The sequence below is a fragment of the Harmonia axyridis genome, chromosome 1 (genome assembly GCF_914767665.1).
Source record: "Harmonia axyridis chromosome 1, icHarAxyr1.1, whole genome shotgun sequence".
Classification (NCBI taxonomy): domain Eukaryota; kingdom Metazoa; phylum Arthropoda; class Insecta; order Coleoptera; family Coccinellidae; genus Harmonia; species Harmonia axyridis.
This window is the reverse complement of record NC_059501.1, coordinates 9,440,510-9,458,881: the sequence shown is the minus strand read 5'-3', so window position 1 is coordinate 9,458,881 and position 18,372 is coordinate 9,440,510. Positions and strand designations below refer to the sequence as shown.

General features: G+C 37.9%; 1 protein-coding gene across 10 annotated transcripts in view; it reads right to left on the bottom strand.

The window, feature by feature from the left end:
- LOC123688953 (disks large 1 tumor suppressor protein) overlaps window positions 1-18,372 on the bottom strand; it is a 742,726-nt gene that overhangs the window by 239,708 nt on the left and 484,646 nt on the right. Inside the window, exon 1 of one of the 10 annotated variants that reach the window (XM_045627724.1) lies at window positions 15,266-15,373. The exons of the other annotated variants lie outside the window; for them this stretch is intronic. Coding sequence (XP_045483680.1) covers window positions 15,266-15,358 — 93 coding nt within the window. The 5' untranslated portion in view covers window positions 15,359-15,373. Of the gene's footprint in view, window positions 1-15,265; window positions 15,374-18,372 lie in introns of those variants that run through there. 10 annotated transcript variants of the gene reach the window in all.

Sequence of the window (18,372 nt, the reverse complement as noted above, 5' to 3'; positions counted from 1 at the left end):
CAACGTTCGCCTTTAAGTCGTTCTAAAAAGCCGTTTTTAGTTATGGTTTCTCTGCTCTGGTCCTTATGGAGTCTTAAATGGTCTTACGCAGGTGTTATATATTCTGACTCTGCTTCTGGTAATGATTCCGCCAAATCATATCTCTCAAGTACCCTGATGTTATTGATGGTTTAGTTATTTGCACTTTTACTTCATTCTTTAGATTCTTAGTACCTTGTTATGTTCATTTCCAGATATTTGAATGAGATCACATGTTCCAAACTCTGATCGTGTATAGCGAGTTTACATCTTCTCGGTTCTCTAGATACTGCAAAAGAAGCTCTGGAACTTGTAACTTCTTTCTCTTTTGCAGTCAGACTATCAGCCTTTTACTGCTCAATTTGAATATAATTCACCTCTGGTGAGCAATTTTGATCTGCTCCAGTAGGTGGCACTATGCCACTCAGAAAGTTTGTGTAATCATTACACAATCTCTGTGCCAGTAGAAGTTTGTAGTTGTGTTTCCTAGAAGCTTTTTCATCATAGTCGCAAACCTTCCTTATGAGAGTGTTTCCGTAATTTTTCATCTTACTGAAGGTTTTCAAACTCAAGTCCTTTAGATGGTTGTCTAGGAATGGTATTTGCAGGTCTTCATGTATCAGTACGTTGGTGACAAACCATGGTGAATTTGCGGATCGTATTCTGCACGACTTGAAGTCTCTGCAGATGGATCTTTGCGGCTTATCCCCAAGCCAGGCATGGGTAAGACATGACCAGCCGAATGGTAGACTTACATAGAAGAAGCGAAGCTTGTTGGAAAGAGACCTTTTGCTGCTTTTGCAAAGTGACGGTGGCAACGATGCAGCTGCTATCTGTCATTTTGTCACAGCTGATATGACGTGTTGTTTCTTGTCAAGTACCTATCACTCCCAGGTGATGTTTGTTTTTCCATTCGATCCTTCTACCGAACATTACGACGTGTCCTTGGGGATCTTTTTTCTTTCGGCTGAAGAGAACGGCTTTGCTCTTCTCAGTGTTAACTTCAATTCTCCATCGAGCTAACCAAGATTGAAGTCTATAGATGGCTTCTTGTAGGTACTTCGTTGCTATCGTGGAACTCCACGAACTGGCAAGAATGGCGGAATACTCAGCGATACAGAAAGCTTCTATAGCTATGTTGCATTTATAATCTTTTTATTTTGACCAATGAATACAACAGATATTTGAATGAGATCACATGTTCTAAACTCTGATTGTGTACGGCGAGTTTACATCTTCTCGGGTCTCTATAGGTACTGTAAAAGAACCTTTTATAGCTATGTTCCATTTATAATTTTTTATTTCAACCAATACACTCTATTATTTTTCCATCTCTGCATGACTCGTACATCTAGCCCACATTCTAGGAATTTGGAAAAAAGAACCAATGGACATAATATAAAACCATGTAATCGGAAAAAATATATTACGACGGTGATAACAAATAAATCAAGTTCTAATCCATTAAGTTGTCATAGATTTCATTCATTTTTCAAGTTGAGAAAAACTTTAATTTTCAAAAGGATTCCAATATCGTTCTTAAAACCGAACAAACCTCATTCGCAATACTCCAAAAAAGACTGCCTCGAAAACTTCCTCCACATATTTCCCACTCCCAAAGTTCACCTCCCCCCCCACCACCCAGAAATCTCCATTAAACCCGCATCAGGAGCTCGTGCAGCTAACTCAGAGCAAACCGTCCGGGCCCAAATCGAAAACGGCAAAAAACAGAGGCAATATATCGCGGGAAAATCTCCGCGAGACCGGTTCCATCACGAATTCAATATCACCTGCCGAAACCGTGTAACGGCGGAAAGATACAAGGACGCCAGAGGCCGTCCAATGCGAAAGCCGACGTATATTTCCATTACCAGACGCGACGACTGAGGCTTGGTGGAGAATAAAGGCAAAAACCGCAAATAAATCAATTTTTGTTGTATCGATGCGGCTCGCGGGAAAACATCTTTTTTTTTTGCAAGAGGGGTGGGGCGGTAGACGCCGACATGTTCGCTTTTTACGCCAGCGAGTGGCTGCTTGTTGATATCCACCCCTTGTTGTGAAGTAACTTTGAGGGGTTTGAGTTCGAAGTTTTGCTCATGCCAATTTGAAATTCTGATAGGGTGTGATTTGTTTTCGGCGTTTGTCATCTTGTTTTGCATAGTACTACTACTACAACTCCTAGGTCTGTTGATACGAGTCTCAGGCCTCGTCGGCTGCTTGCTCTGAGATGTTCATACTTCCAACATCGTTGTTGATTCCAGATTTGATGGATATTTGAATTGTTATCTCTTTTCATTGAATTCCTTTTCTATAAACTATGTATCACACTGGGATTTTCTGAGAAGGTACTTGCTTGAAATGCGCATGCCTCCGAGCCTAGTTTTCACCTTCGGTCAACTCAAAACTTTCATTCTTGAATTTATTTGTCATTTGCCGAATTTTTCTAATGAGGTGTTTTTTTTATCTTTTTTGAATGAAATGATGGACATTTTCAATATTGGGTTGTAAATATCATTCATCATCATCATAAAGCTTATGGCGTCCACTGCTGAAGGAAAGCCTTCCTTAAATCTAGTCATCTTTTTCGGTCTTGTGCCGTGAATCCAGTTTCCAGCTACTCTTTTTATATCGTCTGTCCACCGACTAGGAGGTGGTCCTCTACTTCTATATGCCTCATGTCTAGGTCTCCACTCCACAAGTCTCTTCGTCCATCACTCATTCTCGCCACATATCCAGCCCAGCTCCACTTGAGCTGTAAGATAGCCACAACTGCGTCTCTTACTCCTGTTCGGTTCCTTATGATTTGGTTGAGTATGGAAATAAAACTATAATTATGTTTCGAAACAAGCTCCAAAAAAGGATGATTTATTTATTAATTTACGGGATGAACCTTATTACAAAATCAAACTCTTAGTCTAAAAGTAAAAGTGAAACGCCTCAACATAAACTACCTATATATAAAACAATGGTTAACATTTCTTGCAATAGCCAAATATGATAGATTCGTAAAATGGATCATCAACTGACCAGTGACATTCGCCATCCTTAAAATTCTGGAAATTGGTGATTACCTACCGCTATTGAATCGATAATTCAGAACACCAAGCAAGACTGATCCTCTGGTATTTCTGGGCGGAAAGTGAAAAGAAAATATTGATCACATCCCCAGTAAAAGTCACAGCAGCATATCACCCCTAACAGCACCAGTGCTCGAGCCTCTCCAGATCAGACTGAAGATTCAATGAGTCCAATAAGCTGTTAACTGTTAGAAAATTTTCAAGTCATCGGCAAATAAGAGGAACCTAGTAAACCTAAAACAAGTTTGTATGTCATCAATGTACATGAGAAACTGGAAAGGCCCTAGGTGACTGCCCTGTGGAACACCTGATTGAGGGTTGTGTGATGAGCAAACAAATTTCCAACCTTGACCCTCTGGGAACGGCCATCTAAATATGAAATAAACCACTCAATCAAATGGCCTGTGACGCCAAATCCTGACAGCTTCCTCCGCAAAATAACATGATTCACCTTATCGAATGCTTTGGAGAAATCTGCATATACGATATCGACCTGCTTTTCCGTCTCCGAGCAATCGATAACATAATGAACAAATATGTTGGGATTCGGCTCAACTCCCCTACCACCAACAAAACCATGCTGCTGCTCGGGCAACCTCGAAGATATGTCTCTTCGCAACTGCTCCAACACTAAGGACTCGGAGATTTTTGGTATTGCACTAATAATAGTTGCACATGTTCGTTTTAATACCAGACTTGTACAATGATTTTACTAGGCTGCATTTCCAAATTGAAGGGAAAATGCCCGAACTTAACGATCTGTTGAACACCAACGGAAGAGGAAGAGCAAGGGATGAAGAACAGTTCCTAAGACAGTAGGAGGAAATCTCGTCAGGTCAAGATCCTTTCGGGTAGCCAAAAACTCTAGCCGCCCTAGAACCTCCTCAACATAGAAGGATAAAATATTTTCACAAAAATGATCGCCACCTACTGAATCACGACTTGTTACATAAGTGGATTTAAAATTTTTTTTAGACAAAATGGCGGTTACGTGTATGAAGTGTGAAAAATCAATAAGTCGATCTGACGACTCTATATCATGTTTTAATAATAGTTCACATATATTTCACATTGGATGTGTAGATATAACAGTAGAACATTTAGAACAACTCAAAAAATCAACTGATTTGCAAAAATGGCTTTGCTATATGTGTACCTCGGATGAAACCATTCCTCACGGTATGAATGTCAAGGGGATGAAGTTGGATGAATATGGATTGAGAAGTTTGATCATAGGAACATTTCAAGAAACCTTTTCACCAATATTGGATTCAATAAAAACAGAAATGTTTAACCTCAAAATGGAAATAATATTTTTGAAGGAGCAGAACGCCAAACTATTGAATAAACTCGGTGAAGATACTCAATTATCTTTTGCTGGACAAGCAGGTAAAAATAAAAACAAAGGAAAGGCTGCAAATGAATCTACAAAAATCATAACAAGTAAAAAATTGCCTGAGAATAACAGTGTTTCTTACTCTAATGAATCGAATTCCAATAAAGGGACAAAGAGACAAGAAGTAAACAAGAAACAAATTGTTGAAATTCTGAAAACACCTACCGTGGAAACTCCGGTTGTACTTCCAAATGCTAAATCATCTCACAATGCCTCAGAAATAACTGGTGATGAGGGCTTTACCTTAGTTGAAAATAGGAAGGGAAGACATCGTCGCAGTAACCCCATTCTGGGCACTGGTAAAGGTGATAATATTACAATTAAATCGGCACCTAAATTAAGATATTTACATGTATGTAATCTACACCCTGATATGGAGGAGAGTGTGATCGTTAGTCATCTGGAGAATAATGGAATTCGAAATGTGAAATGTACCAAAATGAGATCAAATAGACCAGAAGAGTATTCATCGTTCAAGCTAATGGTACCTGAACATCTTTTTGAATCTCTCAAAAACCCGGAAATCTGGCCTGAAGGAGTGAGATTAAATAATTTTTTATTTCGTCTTGTAAAGCACAAAATCGACGAGTAAAGGAGCGATATACTCGTGTTCATCAGAATGTTCAATCGCTTGGAAATTGCTTCAGTCGATTGGAATTGTTTATAAATAAGTTTGATGTGTCATTTGTCACAATAACAGAACATTGGAAAAGTGAGGATGAACTTCTTAACTACAAATTTTTGAACTATAATTTAATATCGTTTTTCTCCCGAGAAGCGGGTAAGCACGGAGGCTGCGCTATATATTGTAGAGGTGGGATCATCTGTAGGGAACGAACTGACCTCAAGTTTTCGATTCCATTTATGTTCGAGTGTTCAGCTGTTGAATGTCTCATTGAAAGTAAAAAAATTATTATCATTTGTATATACCGGCCCAGCTGTTCTAACACGTCGGACATAGATATATTCCTTGAAAACATGCATAATATCCTCATGAAAATAACAGAGGAATCTTGTTCATTTGTTGTATCCGGAGATTTTAACATTGACATTCTTTCAAATAATAATGTGGCGGAGAAGTTCATCTCACTTGTTGAGGGTTTCAATGCAAAATTCATGATTAGGGAACCTACAAGAATAACACTAACATCTTCTTCGTGTATCGATAATATAATAACCAATATCGAAGATGACACATTAGCTAGTGTTATTGAAGAACATATATCGGATCACAAGGGACAAATATTTACTTTTTCAGCTGTCAAAGATATGCAGCACAAGAAAAAAATTCGCTTAATAAATGGGTCTACCACTGAGATATTTTTGACATCTTTGTCCCAAGTGGACTGGAACATACTTTCAATCGACTTTTCTGCTGGTGTGGACTCCTTATGGAATAAGTTTCACACAACCTATAAACGAATATTTGATGATTCATTTCCACATATTTCAATTAAAAATAATAACAAAATTAAAATTCCTATCACACCCAAAGTTCAACAGCTCCGTAATTATTTAAACACTTTATTCATTATTTCTCAACAAGATTCGAATTATATAAGTCATTATAAAAAGCTCAAATTTCGATATGATAAGGAGTTACAGAAAATGAACCAGGACTATTTCAGAAAACTTATTTCGGAGAGTAAAAATAAGTCCAAAACATCTTGGAGTATACTACGTAGGCTAACTGGTAAAGATGTGACCAAAAGAGATGTCCTGAAGCATGTGGACAACCCAGAGGTCCTTGCGAATAACTTCAATCTTTATTTCGCCAGCGGGCATTCGAAATGTTCACGTGATTCAAATGATGTCTCAGATGGTACATATGGTAAATATCGCAATAAGAAATCCTTTTATTATTTTCCCGTAGATGAAAGTGAGGTAATGAGTGTGGTCAATAAAATGAAGAGTAAAACCGCATGTGGCTATGATGATATACCTATAACTATTATCAAAAACTCGATTCATATAATTGCCACACCTCTATCACATATTATCAATCGAGCGTTTACGGAGGGGTTTTTTCCATCGACCCTCAAATCAGCTGTGATCAAACCTCTGTATAAAAAAGGAGATTCGAATGATGTCCACAACTATCGTCCCATCAGCTTGCTGACTGCATTTTCAAAGATTTTCGAAAAGATCTTAGTGAACCGGTTATTGAACTTCTTCCATAAATTCGGGATATTTTCGAAGAATCAACATGGTTACTTGCGCGGTAAAAGCACCACCACGGCTCTCTATGAATTAACATCGGGTATTGTTGAGGCAATTGAACAAGGTGAGATGCCCACCGGACTTTTTATAGATCTCTCTAAGGCTTTTGATTGTGTAGATCACCAGAGACTTCTGAATAAATTGGAATTTTATGGTGTTCGTGACAACCAACTTGAACTGCTGCGTAGTTACCTATCTAATAGAACACAAAGAGTTTCCGTTAGCACAGGCGACAAAGTTCACATGTCCAAAGAAGAAGTAGTTGATGTAGGTGTACCGCAAGGGAGTATTTTGGGGCCCCTTCTTTTCCTTCTATATATCAATGATCTGCCTTCATCTATATCATCTACTTCAATACAATCAATTATGAATATAATTTTATTTGTTGACGATGCAAATGCACTTATTAAAAATAAAGACCTCAAAACTTGCATCGAACAGACAAAAACAGCCTTTGATCTAATAAATATTTGGTGTAGTCAGAACGGGCTTCATCTAAATGTTGATAAAACTGAATGCGTCATGTTTAGGACTAATAGATCCAAAGAAAATTTCCCGAAAACAATTATGTTCAGCAACACCGCAGTTGAGGTGTCACATACCACTAAATTTTTGGGAGTTTATGTGGACAATCAGTTGAGTTGGTGCGAACATATTCATCAACTATGCAAAAGACTCAATAGCGCTATTTATATGATAAGGGTGTTATCTCGACGGATAGATAAGCAACTTTTAAGATCCATTTATTTTGCGAATTTTGATTCTATACTCAGGTACGGAGTCGTGATTTGGGGTAGTGGTTCCGATTGCAGTAAACTGTTTGTGCTGCAAAAGTCTGCTTTAAGATCTATGATTGGTCTAAAATATAGGGAATCATGCAGAGGGCACTTCAGACAGAATAGAATTCTCACTTTCTTTGGGATGTTTGTTTTAGAGTGCGTTCTTTTTGTGAAAACAAATCCGCATTATTTCGAAAATCTAAGAAATATCAATAACACAAGACGTACCATTCCCTTTCACTTTCCGATACATAAAATGACATTAACTGAAAAAAATACCAATTATATGTGTATTAAGTTTTATAATAATCTACCCAAAAATGTACTAGACATAGTTGATGTTAGGAAATTCAAGAAAAATCTAACAGACTTGATTATAAATATAGAACCTTACTCTATTTCAGAATTTTTGAGTTATTGTGATATGAATTCTAGGATGTAGTTTAATTTTTTTTTCTGTTATTGACGGTTTCCCATTTCTTTGTATATTTCTGTACAGGATTCAGGGAATAAAGCTATTGTTATTGTTATTGTTATTGTTAAATGTTCGGCGAAAAGTTCAGCGAACGAATTTCATAGTTCGAAATATCTATTAGAAGTAGACATTAAAAAGATGCCCCTGAACATAAACGAAGAACGTCAAGATTCATAATTGTTCTGATATACCTACACAATACTTTTTATTTATGATTCTCAATTTTTCTCGTTTTGAGATATAAAATCCTAATTTTCTTATTTTTGTCCCATTCCACTTCAAGAATTCGAAATACACAGACATCGTGACGAAATAATACAGCCACTTCTAAAAGCCGGCTGATTTTTCACATCAGTGGGAAATGGAACGAGAGGGAGGAAATAAAGCTGCATCATTTTCATTTCGGCAAAGAGTTATATCTCCAAGATATCAGGCAAATTGCTCTGAGAATCGTCAATGTGGACGACTGCTTTTCCTCTCAACGGAAATTAATTCGTATATCTGCATTGACGCAATTTCTTAAGCTGACACGAATAGACTTCGCGAAATACAGTGTTATTCAAGAAAATGATTATAAAACGAAGCTTTTAACCGGAATTATGGATTGGGGAAGAATAAAATGGGGGAGATGTAGACTAAATTCTAAAAGGCAAAAATTCCTGGATTTACTCGACAAAATTTCTCAGATTTCATAAAAGGGAGAACTAGAATTTTATTCACCATTCTAATTATTTAGATTGCTGAGGAATTTTTTTCTATGTAAGGATTCCAATTGAATATCTACTTTTCTTTAGATCTTTCCAGACTGAAAGTTGGGCTGTAAAAAGCTGTATGCAACTCTCCATATTGAAATAATTAGCCTAGTCAAGTTGCACTATATTGATTATTGCGCAGATGACGCATATATAAATAATGAATAAATAAGCCACTCGATCTTAGTGTTGAATTATTATTTAGATTAACCTATCAACCTTTAACCGATTATAAAACTAAATTCTCGGAAATGGTTTCAATTATGATTATTTGCATACCCATTTCACAGAAGAGTAAGAAAGGATATGAGTTTGAATTTTTAGATTGATACCTCTGTAAATATAAATTCTGATATTTTTATATTAACGGTTGTTTTCTATAACCAGACAATCAATTCATGTTTCGGTTTTTATGAACATGAATAGTAATATCCATATTCTATCTATTTATCGAAACATGCATTGATTGTCGCATATGCGGCCTTGTAAATGTGAATAGATGGGTTATGTTAGGTCACTGTCAACTCGACATTTAAATTCGTAAATTATAACTAGACACTGGACTTCTTTCAACTGTTAGTTCGGACAATCGGAATCACGGAAAAGCTCAGAAGGGACATTTCTCGGCTTCTCGTCGACACCCATCTTTGTCAGATTTGTAGAAGGAACTATCATTTTCCAACGTTTCATGCAGTGAAAATTCAACATCAATTAGAGAAGTTGTTTGCGAGTTGAATTCCTGCCATCAGCCGTATTTCACCTAAATGGATTTCTATTAAACGGTAATCAGCAGGAATAAATCATCATGCAGCATAAACTGGGAATCGTGGCAGAACGGTACGGAACCCCCAGCGCTGACAGTGCCCGGAGTTAATATTTCAAGACTGCAGGATGCGCACGACAACACGCGATCCTGCAGGAGTCGCTATTGGAATGATGCGTGTCTTGATGAGTTGTAATTCAATTTCTTTGGTGAAATTCTTTCATAACATTGATTTTAAAATATTTCGATCAGAAAACTATTCATTGATCGAAAATATTTGTATGTTTTTAGGCAATCATACATTAATGTGCCATTTGCACCTTCTAGGGACAAACAACTGACAATGGGTACATCCAAGAGTGCAATTGGAACATCGATGAACGAGCCCACGTAAGCTTCTATGGTCACGTCAGTGCTTTTCATATACTGGAGATTATTAGAAATCTGAAAGTGAAAGGTGAGCTGTAGATGAGAACAGCTCTGATGAGCGTCCCACCTTGAGGTGCAAGGCAACCCTTTGTTGTTTTTATGGTTTTTTAATGAATAATAAAACAACACTTGAGTTGAGGAAGTTTTGTGCGAAAAACTGAACAACCAGGCTCAGCAGTTCATGAGGTGTCTTAACTTCAGAGATGCGCCCAGGGTGTCTCAAAATGAACCTCAAGGGGGCGCATATCTACATAACCACGGACAGTCAAACCACTCTGAGATCCCTGGAATCGTGTTGTCAGGGGTCGCTGCTGACTTGGGAGTGCCGTAACATCATAAAGCAACTGGCCAGAGGAAATAAGGTGACTCTACTATGGGTACAAGGGCACTGTGGAAATGAAAGAGCTGATGAGCTTGCAAAAAGTGCATCAAGGTTTAACACCTGCAATATGAAGCTGCGGTCCAGCTATGGGAGTTGAACAGCAGGACAATCCACTGGACTAACACTCCTAGACTTGTTCAGGCAAAGAAATTCGTGAAGATTTCACCTACCTACGCCAAAAAGCTCCTGAAGCTGTCGCGAGCCAAGTTTCGGGTGATGGTGGGACTGCTGACGGGGCACTGTCGGCACAAACATCATTTGTACCGTATGGGAAAGTCAGCAGACGAGATTTGCAGGCTCTGTGTATCGGAAATAGAAACAGCCGAACACTTGATATGCAAGTGTCCGGAGCTGGCTGGACTAAGAACCATTCACATGGGTAAGCCGGTTCTGGATACCAGAGAGGTAACGGCCATGGCCCCTAGGGAGGTTGTCAATTTTATAAACGTCGTTGACGACCTCCCTGGGTTTCTATGAATGAGTAGGGTAGTGAACGAAAGATCTGCATGGTCGCAGTTCCCGGAAGGCTTACCGAACCAAAACGACCCCAGTTCAAATAATAATAATAACAACTCCAGATATTGCTGACATGGTGAAAGTACCACACTCGAAGGAAATGATAATTTTATTGATCAAAATCTAAGCTCATATACTAATTTGAATGATAACAATATTGTTCACTCGATTTTACTTCATCCGCAGTTACTGCTCTAGTGTCGGCGAATTTCCTCCAATCAGCAGGTTTTTGTTGGTAGTCCATTGAAATATTGTTCGAATTTCGAAGACCCCTCAACAGTAATCACTACCTTACACCTATAACAGAGCCCCTTCGTCCTTCTAGCCAAATTCTTTTTACCACTACATAACGAAATTAATAAGTCACTTCGCCAAAAGCAATCATAACTACAGCCCCCAGCAATAAACACTCCACCTCGTCCTCATTTGTCCCAACTTACAACCCCGCCCCGTCCAACCCCTTCATCCCTTCACCCTGAGCATATTCACTCTCCACGACCCGGAGTACATCAAAACTCATCAGAATTAATTCTCGGGATTTAATCGCCGAATTCCAGGACCTCTTCGGAGGATTCCGAGTTATTCATGTTTTCGCCCCCCTAGATAAACATACAAATGTTCATTCCCACGTCGTCTCCCCGCCTGGGGCGACACCTACTACTTCGGTAACTCCATCTGTCGGGATCCGCTTGCTAATTCGGGGAACGGGGCAATTTGAAATGAATTCCGTATCCCATTCGCCGGGATTTGTGCTCCTCGAAGAAGAGGACGTGTGTAAACTTTGCCGTCTGTTGGAATCGGTCATTAAATTCACGTATGCAGCAGCGGAATGCGGTGAGAGGTTTTGAATGGTCTGTATGGAAGCCTTTATTTGAAATTCATCCTTGAGGAGGGGACATCATGATACTCGAGCAATTGTAGAAGTACTTGTATCTTCTCGTTATGCGAAGTTCTCTGGACTTGAATCGTTATGGATGGAATATCCATTGCACTTCGAATATTTGCTGGATTCAACGACAATTTTTTCAAGGTTCTAAAAGCAATAAATATTCACAGTGACACCAGAAGACTTACACTCGAAATTGAATGATTTCTTCAAATTTATTTATGACTACGTGATGGCATATCATCCAGGATGATATTATAGGTTCTTATCCACAAAATGATTTTCTCAGGTTGGCAACAAATCTTTCTCTATCTTTGCTATTCTTGAAAAGGAATATGAATCCAGACCAATTCAGTTTTCTAGCTTTTCTGCTATGAACATTTTTTTTGTTATAGTCTTTTTGAAAGCTCGTTCATCGAATAATGCCCTCATAACAGTAATGCAATAGTCTGAAAACTACAGCAGTAATTGCACTGCAGAAAGAAAATTGCATCGAAAAAACATCAGGTTGCTAATGATACTACAAAAAATACTGAAAAATGTCCAATAAACTCTAAAAAGTCGAAAAATGCATTGGTGAGTGAATGCTTCCTCCAACTGATAGAGTAGGGAAAAATATATTTCGATATAAACCAACACCATCTTACCAAGCAGACAGTATACCTATATATGGCGGCAATAAATTTTTATAAGGCCAAAGCCCAAAGGATATTTCCTGGACAAAAAGGCTTTCATTAATGTTCTGGCGAAAATATTAATGGACTGGGTATTCAATATGCACAAGCGGAATGGTTGAGAATATAAGGAATTCACAATGAAGATAATCTAAAATGAGATCGCAAAAGTACTGACGGAGAAGCATTATAATATAGTATACTTAACTTACTCAGTTCACCGATGTTGAATTCAAATCAGCATGGAACTTAAGAGAAAGCAGCTCCAAACAATTCCCGAGAAAAAAAGGAAAGTTCAATATTTCCAAAAGTAACGAATACAAAAGCTTGCTTCTGATTTGTGATGAAGACACACCAGATGCACCAATCGCAAAAAAGCCATTTCACGTTTCTAATTTAGGTTGAGGTGGCAACAGGTGTTCAACCACTTTCTTCAAGAAAGAAATGTATATTAATGATGGAAAAACTGAAAGAATAATTTATGATCCCATTATCTCAAGGTGGGGGAAAACCATTAGTTTCATTAAAATGGTTGATTAAAAATAACGACTCCTGATTTGTATCCCAAAAGCTTTAAAAAGTTTGAAGGAGGGAACTGAGTCAGACCGACTTTTTGTAACTGTAAGCCGCATATCAGCACGTAGGCAAATACTAGATACTACTCTACTCGATTAGTATAAAACACGCATAGTGTGTTCGCATATTGGAGGATCGGTTTCGATATTCTTTGAGTTGTGAGTCAGTTCAGGTGAACTCAAACATGTTCACATCTGGATGAAACTGAATTTATTGAATGTTGAATACCTGGATTCTCTCTCTGTATCTGTATCTGAATTAGATCCAGACGCCGCCGCCGGACTGGAAACTTCAGTAATATTTCTAAGTAGATCAAAAGAAGGAGAAAACCGAATAGTGAGTACCCCAAAAAAACAAACACTTAAGGAGAATTTTCTTCGAAAACAGAAGAGGAAGAAAGGTGCATTTCTTTGCAAATTTATAAAAGAATCTCAATATTAATATGCTTAAATTGTTCATCATTCGCTTTTCAACAGTAATTATATTATCTTTCAATATTCCTATCGAGACTTTAAATTGATCGAAAGATCTGCAATAACAACAAATTTATCCATAACTATGAGAAACGTTTTTTATGATCGAATGTTGATGAGGTCCAATATTATAGAATGTCTATTCAAAAATGAATATAAACTGTCAAAATTATGTTTCAAGATACGTAATTAAGATTCATCGGAAGTTGCTATCCATTCAAATAAAAATCCACCTTTTTTTCATCATTTTCCGGAAAAATTCGACTGAACTTTTTTATGCGGTATCAGAAACAGATGACGGTCACAATCGGCAAAATATAAACGAATAGTTGCGACAGAAAGCAAATAAGTAATTTTTGATTCTCCCTTCTCCGTCCAGCTGATTAGGTATGCACTGATTCGAATCATATTTTCATCCCTCAGTAGATATATCAGGAGCGGTTTGAAAATTTCTTTCAGCGATTAAATTCCAATTCAAATAAATCTCCTAATTTCACGTTCAGCAAAAGCTGCAAAAGCTTCCCTTTTTCCGGATCTCCTCTGAAATCAAGCCACCCAAGCCGAAAATACCGATTCGAGAGTGTAGAAAATGTGGGATGTCCATGTAAAAAATTCGTACGCTCGACGAGCTCCAGAAAAGCCGATACAGCAGCTATTCATCAATATCCCCCAGATGATTTATAACAATTCCACAATACAATGGGACTTCTTCAGTAAGCAGTCGTAAAATTTTCACTCACAACAGGAATGGGCGAACAAAATGCTGATATATTTTATATTGCTCATAGGCCTGGAATACTCCAGATAGTTAGGGAAGGAAAGAAAAAATTACAGAAAAAGGGAAAGGAATTCTTTACGATTTCGTAATTCTTCAGCGATTCATGATACTCATAGGAATGGAAAAACTGATGAAAAGCTTTTCTTGATAAAGAATTCTTGGAAATAAAATTATATCATTCTGAAATTTAAGGTGGATATTCGAGAGATTATTTAACATATGCAAACTGAATCTCAATTTGGTAGGATCTATTATTAGAGGAATATTGGATAGTTTTTTCGATATTTCTCCTGAATTTTTTGTGAATCTGGTGATGGGTAAATACAAAATTATTCATTATATGTTATACAAAATAAATTATTATTTTACATCTATACAAAACATTTCAATTAGTTGACTCCGTTGTCGAAGAAATACAGTTTTTCATTCGATTTTCTGCTGTATTGCAATGGACTATAAAATTTTGAGTGTAAATGCAAAGCATCCAATTAATAGAATAGTTTTTGGGGTATAACTTTTTCGTAGGGATTATTGATACATTGATGGACCACAGACAAGAAATTTATTGTGGTACAGCACTTGGAAATATCCTTGAACACTCTACTTACTCAACTACTGGTCATCACCTCATAAGTTACTCCACTGAACTCTTCTTTTCCTCGTTTTATACCTGGGTAACAAACATAAAATCATATCGTACACCGTGAATTTCTTCTTCCTTTTCTTATTCTCTGAGTTGTATTCCCGCGCAATGGTATCATGGTGCCTGCACACTAATCAGGGTAGGGGAAAGATATTCTCTATTGTGTCTTTTTGAGAACCCTATGACTGAAAAAATTGTATGCACAAGTACCACGAAATACCATTGTTACACTAATGCAGTTACTTTTATATTAAGTATTGTGACGATAATTTCGGCTAGACACAGACATTATGTCTAATTGCTTTTTGTCGCTACAAGTTGTCTTGGAATTATCAGAAAATTAATATAATTTCGCAGCTCCTGATTTGGGTGAACATAAACTATCATTTCAGCTCCCCTAAAGTTCCAACAAGTAAAATCCAACTTACCAGCATAGGCCACCGCACCATGAGGTACACCTTGGCCCTGCCGAAAAACCTGAATCGTCGTAACCTCCTCAGTTTTCTGTCGTTGAATCCCATACCATGCAAAACCTCTCCATCTACGTGCGCCCTCACGGCGGCAGTCTAGCACCCAGCTCCTTTCACTTCCCTCTCACGCGCTCAACGTTCGCAGGTTAGCGCGCGTCATCTTCTCCGAGAAATAATCCCGTAACAGGTCGATTCTGAGGAAAACGCGCGGCACTTATCGCCACAAACCCCGTGAAAAACGACCGTTTTCCCATTCAGTTTTCCCGGGGATAATCCAATCAGTTCGAGTGCACGTCCTCGCAAGAAATGTATGCGGACTTTCGTCGCGGGGATGTTTTCATAAAATTACTTCTATTTACGTTTATATTCACTGCACGGGGAATTCACCCTCTCTCGTCAGTTGCCCGCTTTAATGGCGAAAATACGGATCGGGTGCAAAAAGGGGGTGGAGGGGGTGGATTGAAATTTACTCTGGTCGTTTCCGAGACGTTTCGCTAACTGCTAGCAGTCGTCATTTCTGGAAAGGGGGGAGTTTATTGTCGTTGTCGTTTTGCGTCTTATTGAGATTGCAGGAAAATGAATCGCGTGACTGAGAAATACTGCATTCCATCATAAACCTGGTGAAATAAGGGCCAATGAGGTCGTCGCCGATATGTTCTGGAAATGCTGGATGTTTATTGGTCGTTAGGTACATCTCTCGTCTTGTTAGTTCGATCCATTTTACTCTCGGAATAATTTGATGGGGAGAAATTATTCTCGTATAGCGAGAGTAAAATTTGACAACACCCTTAGAACTGATTTATTGAATAGCGATAACAATCATAGAGAAACTCTGAGACAAGACAAGTAATTCTTCAGTGGTGCATTGAAAGTTTACCTAGATGTGGACGCTAACAGTGTCTGTATAACTTCATTGGCCTCAATTGAAGAGCGACGTCTGATATTAATGTAGTTTCTTCCGGAGATTTCTAAGAAAAAATCGAGAAAATAATTCGAATCTAAATGAGACATAGTCTTTATCTTTATCATAGTGTTTTTTTCATTATTATAATCGTTTGGGAAACTTCTCTGTTGAACACCTTTTTCAGATCAATACTTTGGCTAGTAGATTTATTATTTTTCGTAAACTCTCCAATTCAAGGATGTGAATCAATTAATGTGAATTGATATGAGAATTAGAGATTTATTCATTGCTTCATCCAGTATATACCACTATTATATTGCTTCGAAAAAACATATGCCATTCAAAGGACTTGTCTATTATAGAAAAAAAATCCTCATTGTTTCACTTTTTCAGAATAGCTCGACTTCCCACATCGAGGAACTTCATTAGGTGTAGTATATCTATCTCTAAAATCTGTTCATTTTTGTTGAGACAACAAGTCAGAAACTTACAAATTTTTACACTTGTTCATCATAGTTCTACCAACTAAAAATGAATTCGAGAAAATCAATTGGGCACTTAAATTAGATTACCCACTTACGCGTTGGTATAAAAACCAATTAGGAGGTTCCGTTAAGCACCTAAGAGTCAGACATTTCTACTTCGAAATAGATGACTCAAAATCATGAATTAAAAAAGCAGGGGTACTTCAAGGCTTAGCTCTAGGACCTCTACTCTATACATATATGTATACAATAAAAATACAAAAAAATAAGAAATCTGTTAGGCCTATACGAAAATGATGCGATAATAGCAGACAGGCATCGACAAACATACGCCATATACAAAAGACTGCCAGAAGCACTAGACGATACAGAAGCCAGTCTACTCTCCTATAGAAAAAGCAGACCAAAGATCAACTCAAATTGAGAGATAGAAGAAGAAGATATAAAATGGGAATATGAAGTATCTAGGTGTTACCACTAGATAATAGACTGACATGGAAAAGCCATATGAAATACGAAGCGGAAAAAACAAAATCAGCAATGACCAGACTTTTCCCACTTGAATGAAGAGCCAAAGGAACCAAAATCCGAAACTCAAGATGATGAAGTCAATTGCAAGAGCTCAACTAACACTTGGATCGGCTGCATTTGGATATACAGACAAACTGTTGACAGCTACAATGAATGTGCCGTGGCTCGTGAGAAACCAGAAAATTCAAACATTGCCACAAGATTTCCAGGAGAAAAAAGCCGAAAAGATTTTTTCGAAAAGCAAGTCAACAGACAGATAAAAAGCTAAAAATAATAGTTGACTGCAACCCTATAGAAGATGTGATTAGGATGCTATATAACTCTTCTATGGAAGACAATCGTGAAATAGTAACAAATAGAAAAAGTTCGAAAAAGGCAAGTAGAAGTCCAGAACCTTTAAAACAGCAGTTAAGGTTTAGTGAGATAGGTCGTGGTCTTCAAACACGAAGACGCACACTGTTTAACCCTTTGTAAGGCTAGTTTGTCCATGAGGATGCATAAGAGAAAGAAAAATTTCCCAGTGTTTCTCAAAATGTTATCAAAATTATTATGTTTCGAACTAACATTGTATCTTTCGCAGAAATATATTCATTCTAATTAAAACAATAAACCTGAAACCTTTATTACCTCGCACTAATTCAGAATAGCTTGGAACCTCTGGAAACGAATTCGAGAATCTCCATCGAGTGCTCAAAGTGGGTCACCAACACCCACACTCCTATAAAAACCAACTGCGAGGGTCTGTAGGCCCAACTCCGCCACTCTACTACAGGATGAAAAGATTAGCCACACACTAATAATCAATTACCTGCCTTTAGCAAGTACAGGAAGAGTACTTATCAAGCGCCGCGAGCCCCATTTTCGATTACCGCCCAGGGAGCCGCTTCGCCTCGTAAAGCGAAAATAACCGAATTTCGCCCCATTATATGTGTGCAGATATATATCGAAAACAAATATTTGCCCTATTGAATCACATCCTCGGGCGCCATTGGCTTTCCGCCCTCGGATTCTTTATGCTGCGGTGAATGGAGTCCCGAACACCTTTTCGCTCGGATTAATCTCGAACAAGATCAAATTACCCACCCCGGCTGTTTCGTGGTTACGGAGGTTGAGCGTCTCTGGAGGTATCCGCCAATTCGTCCTAT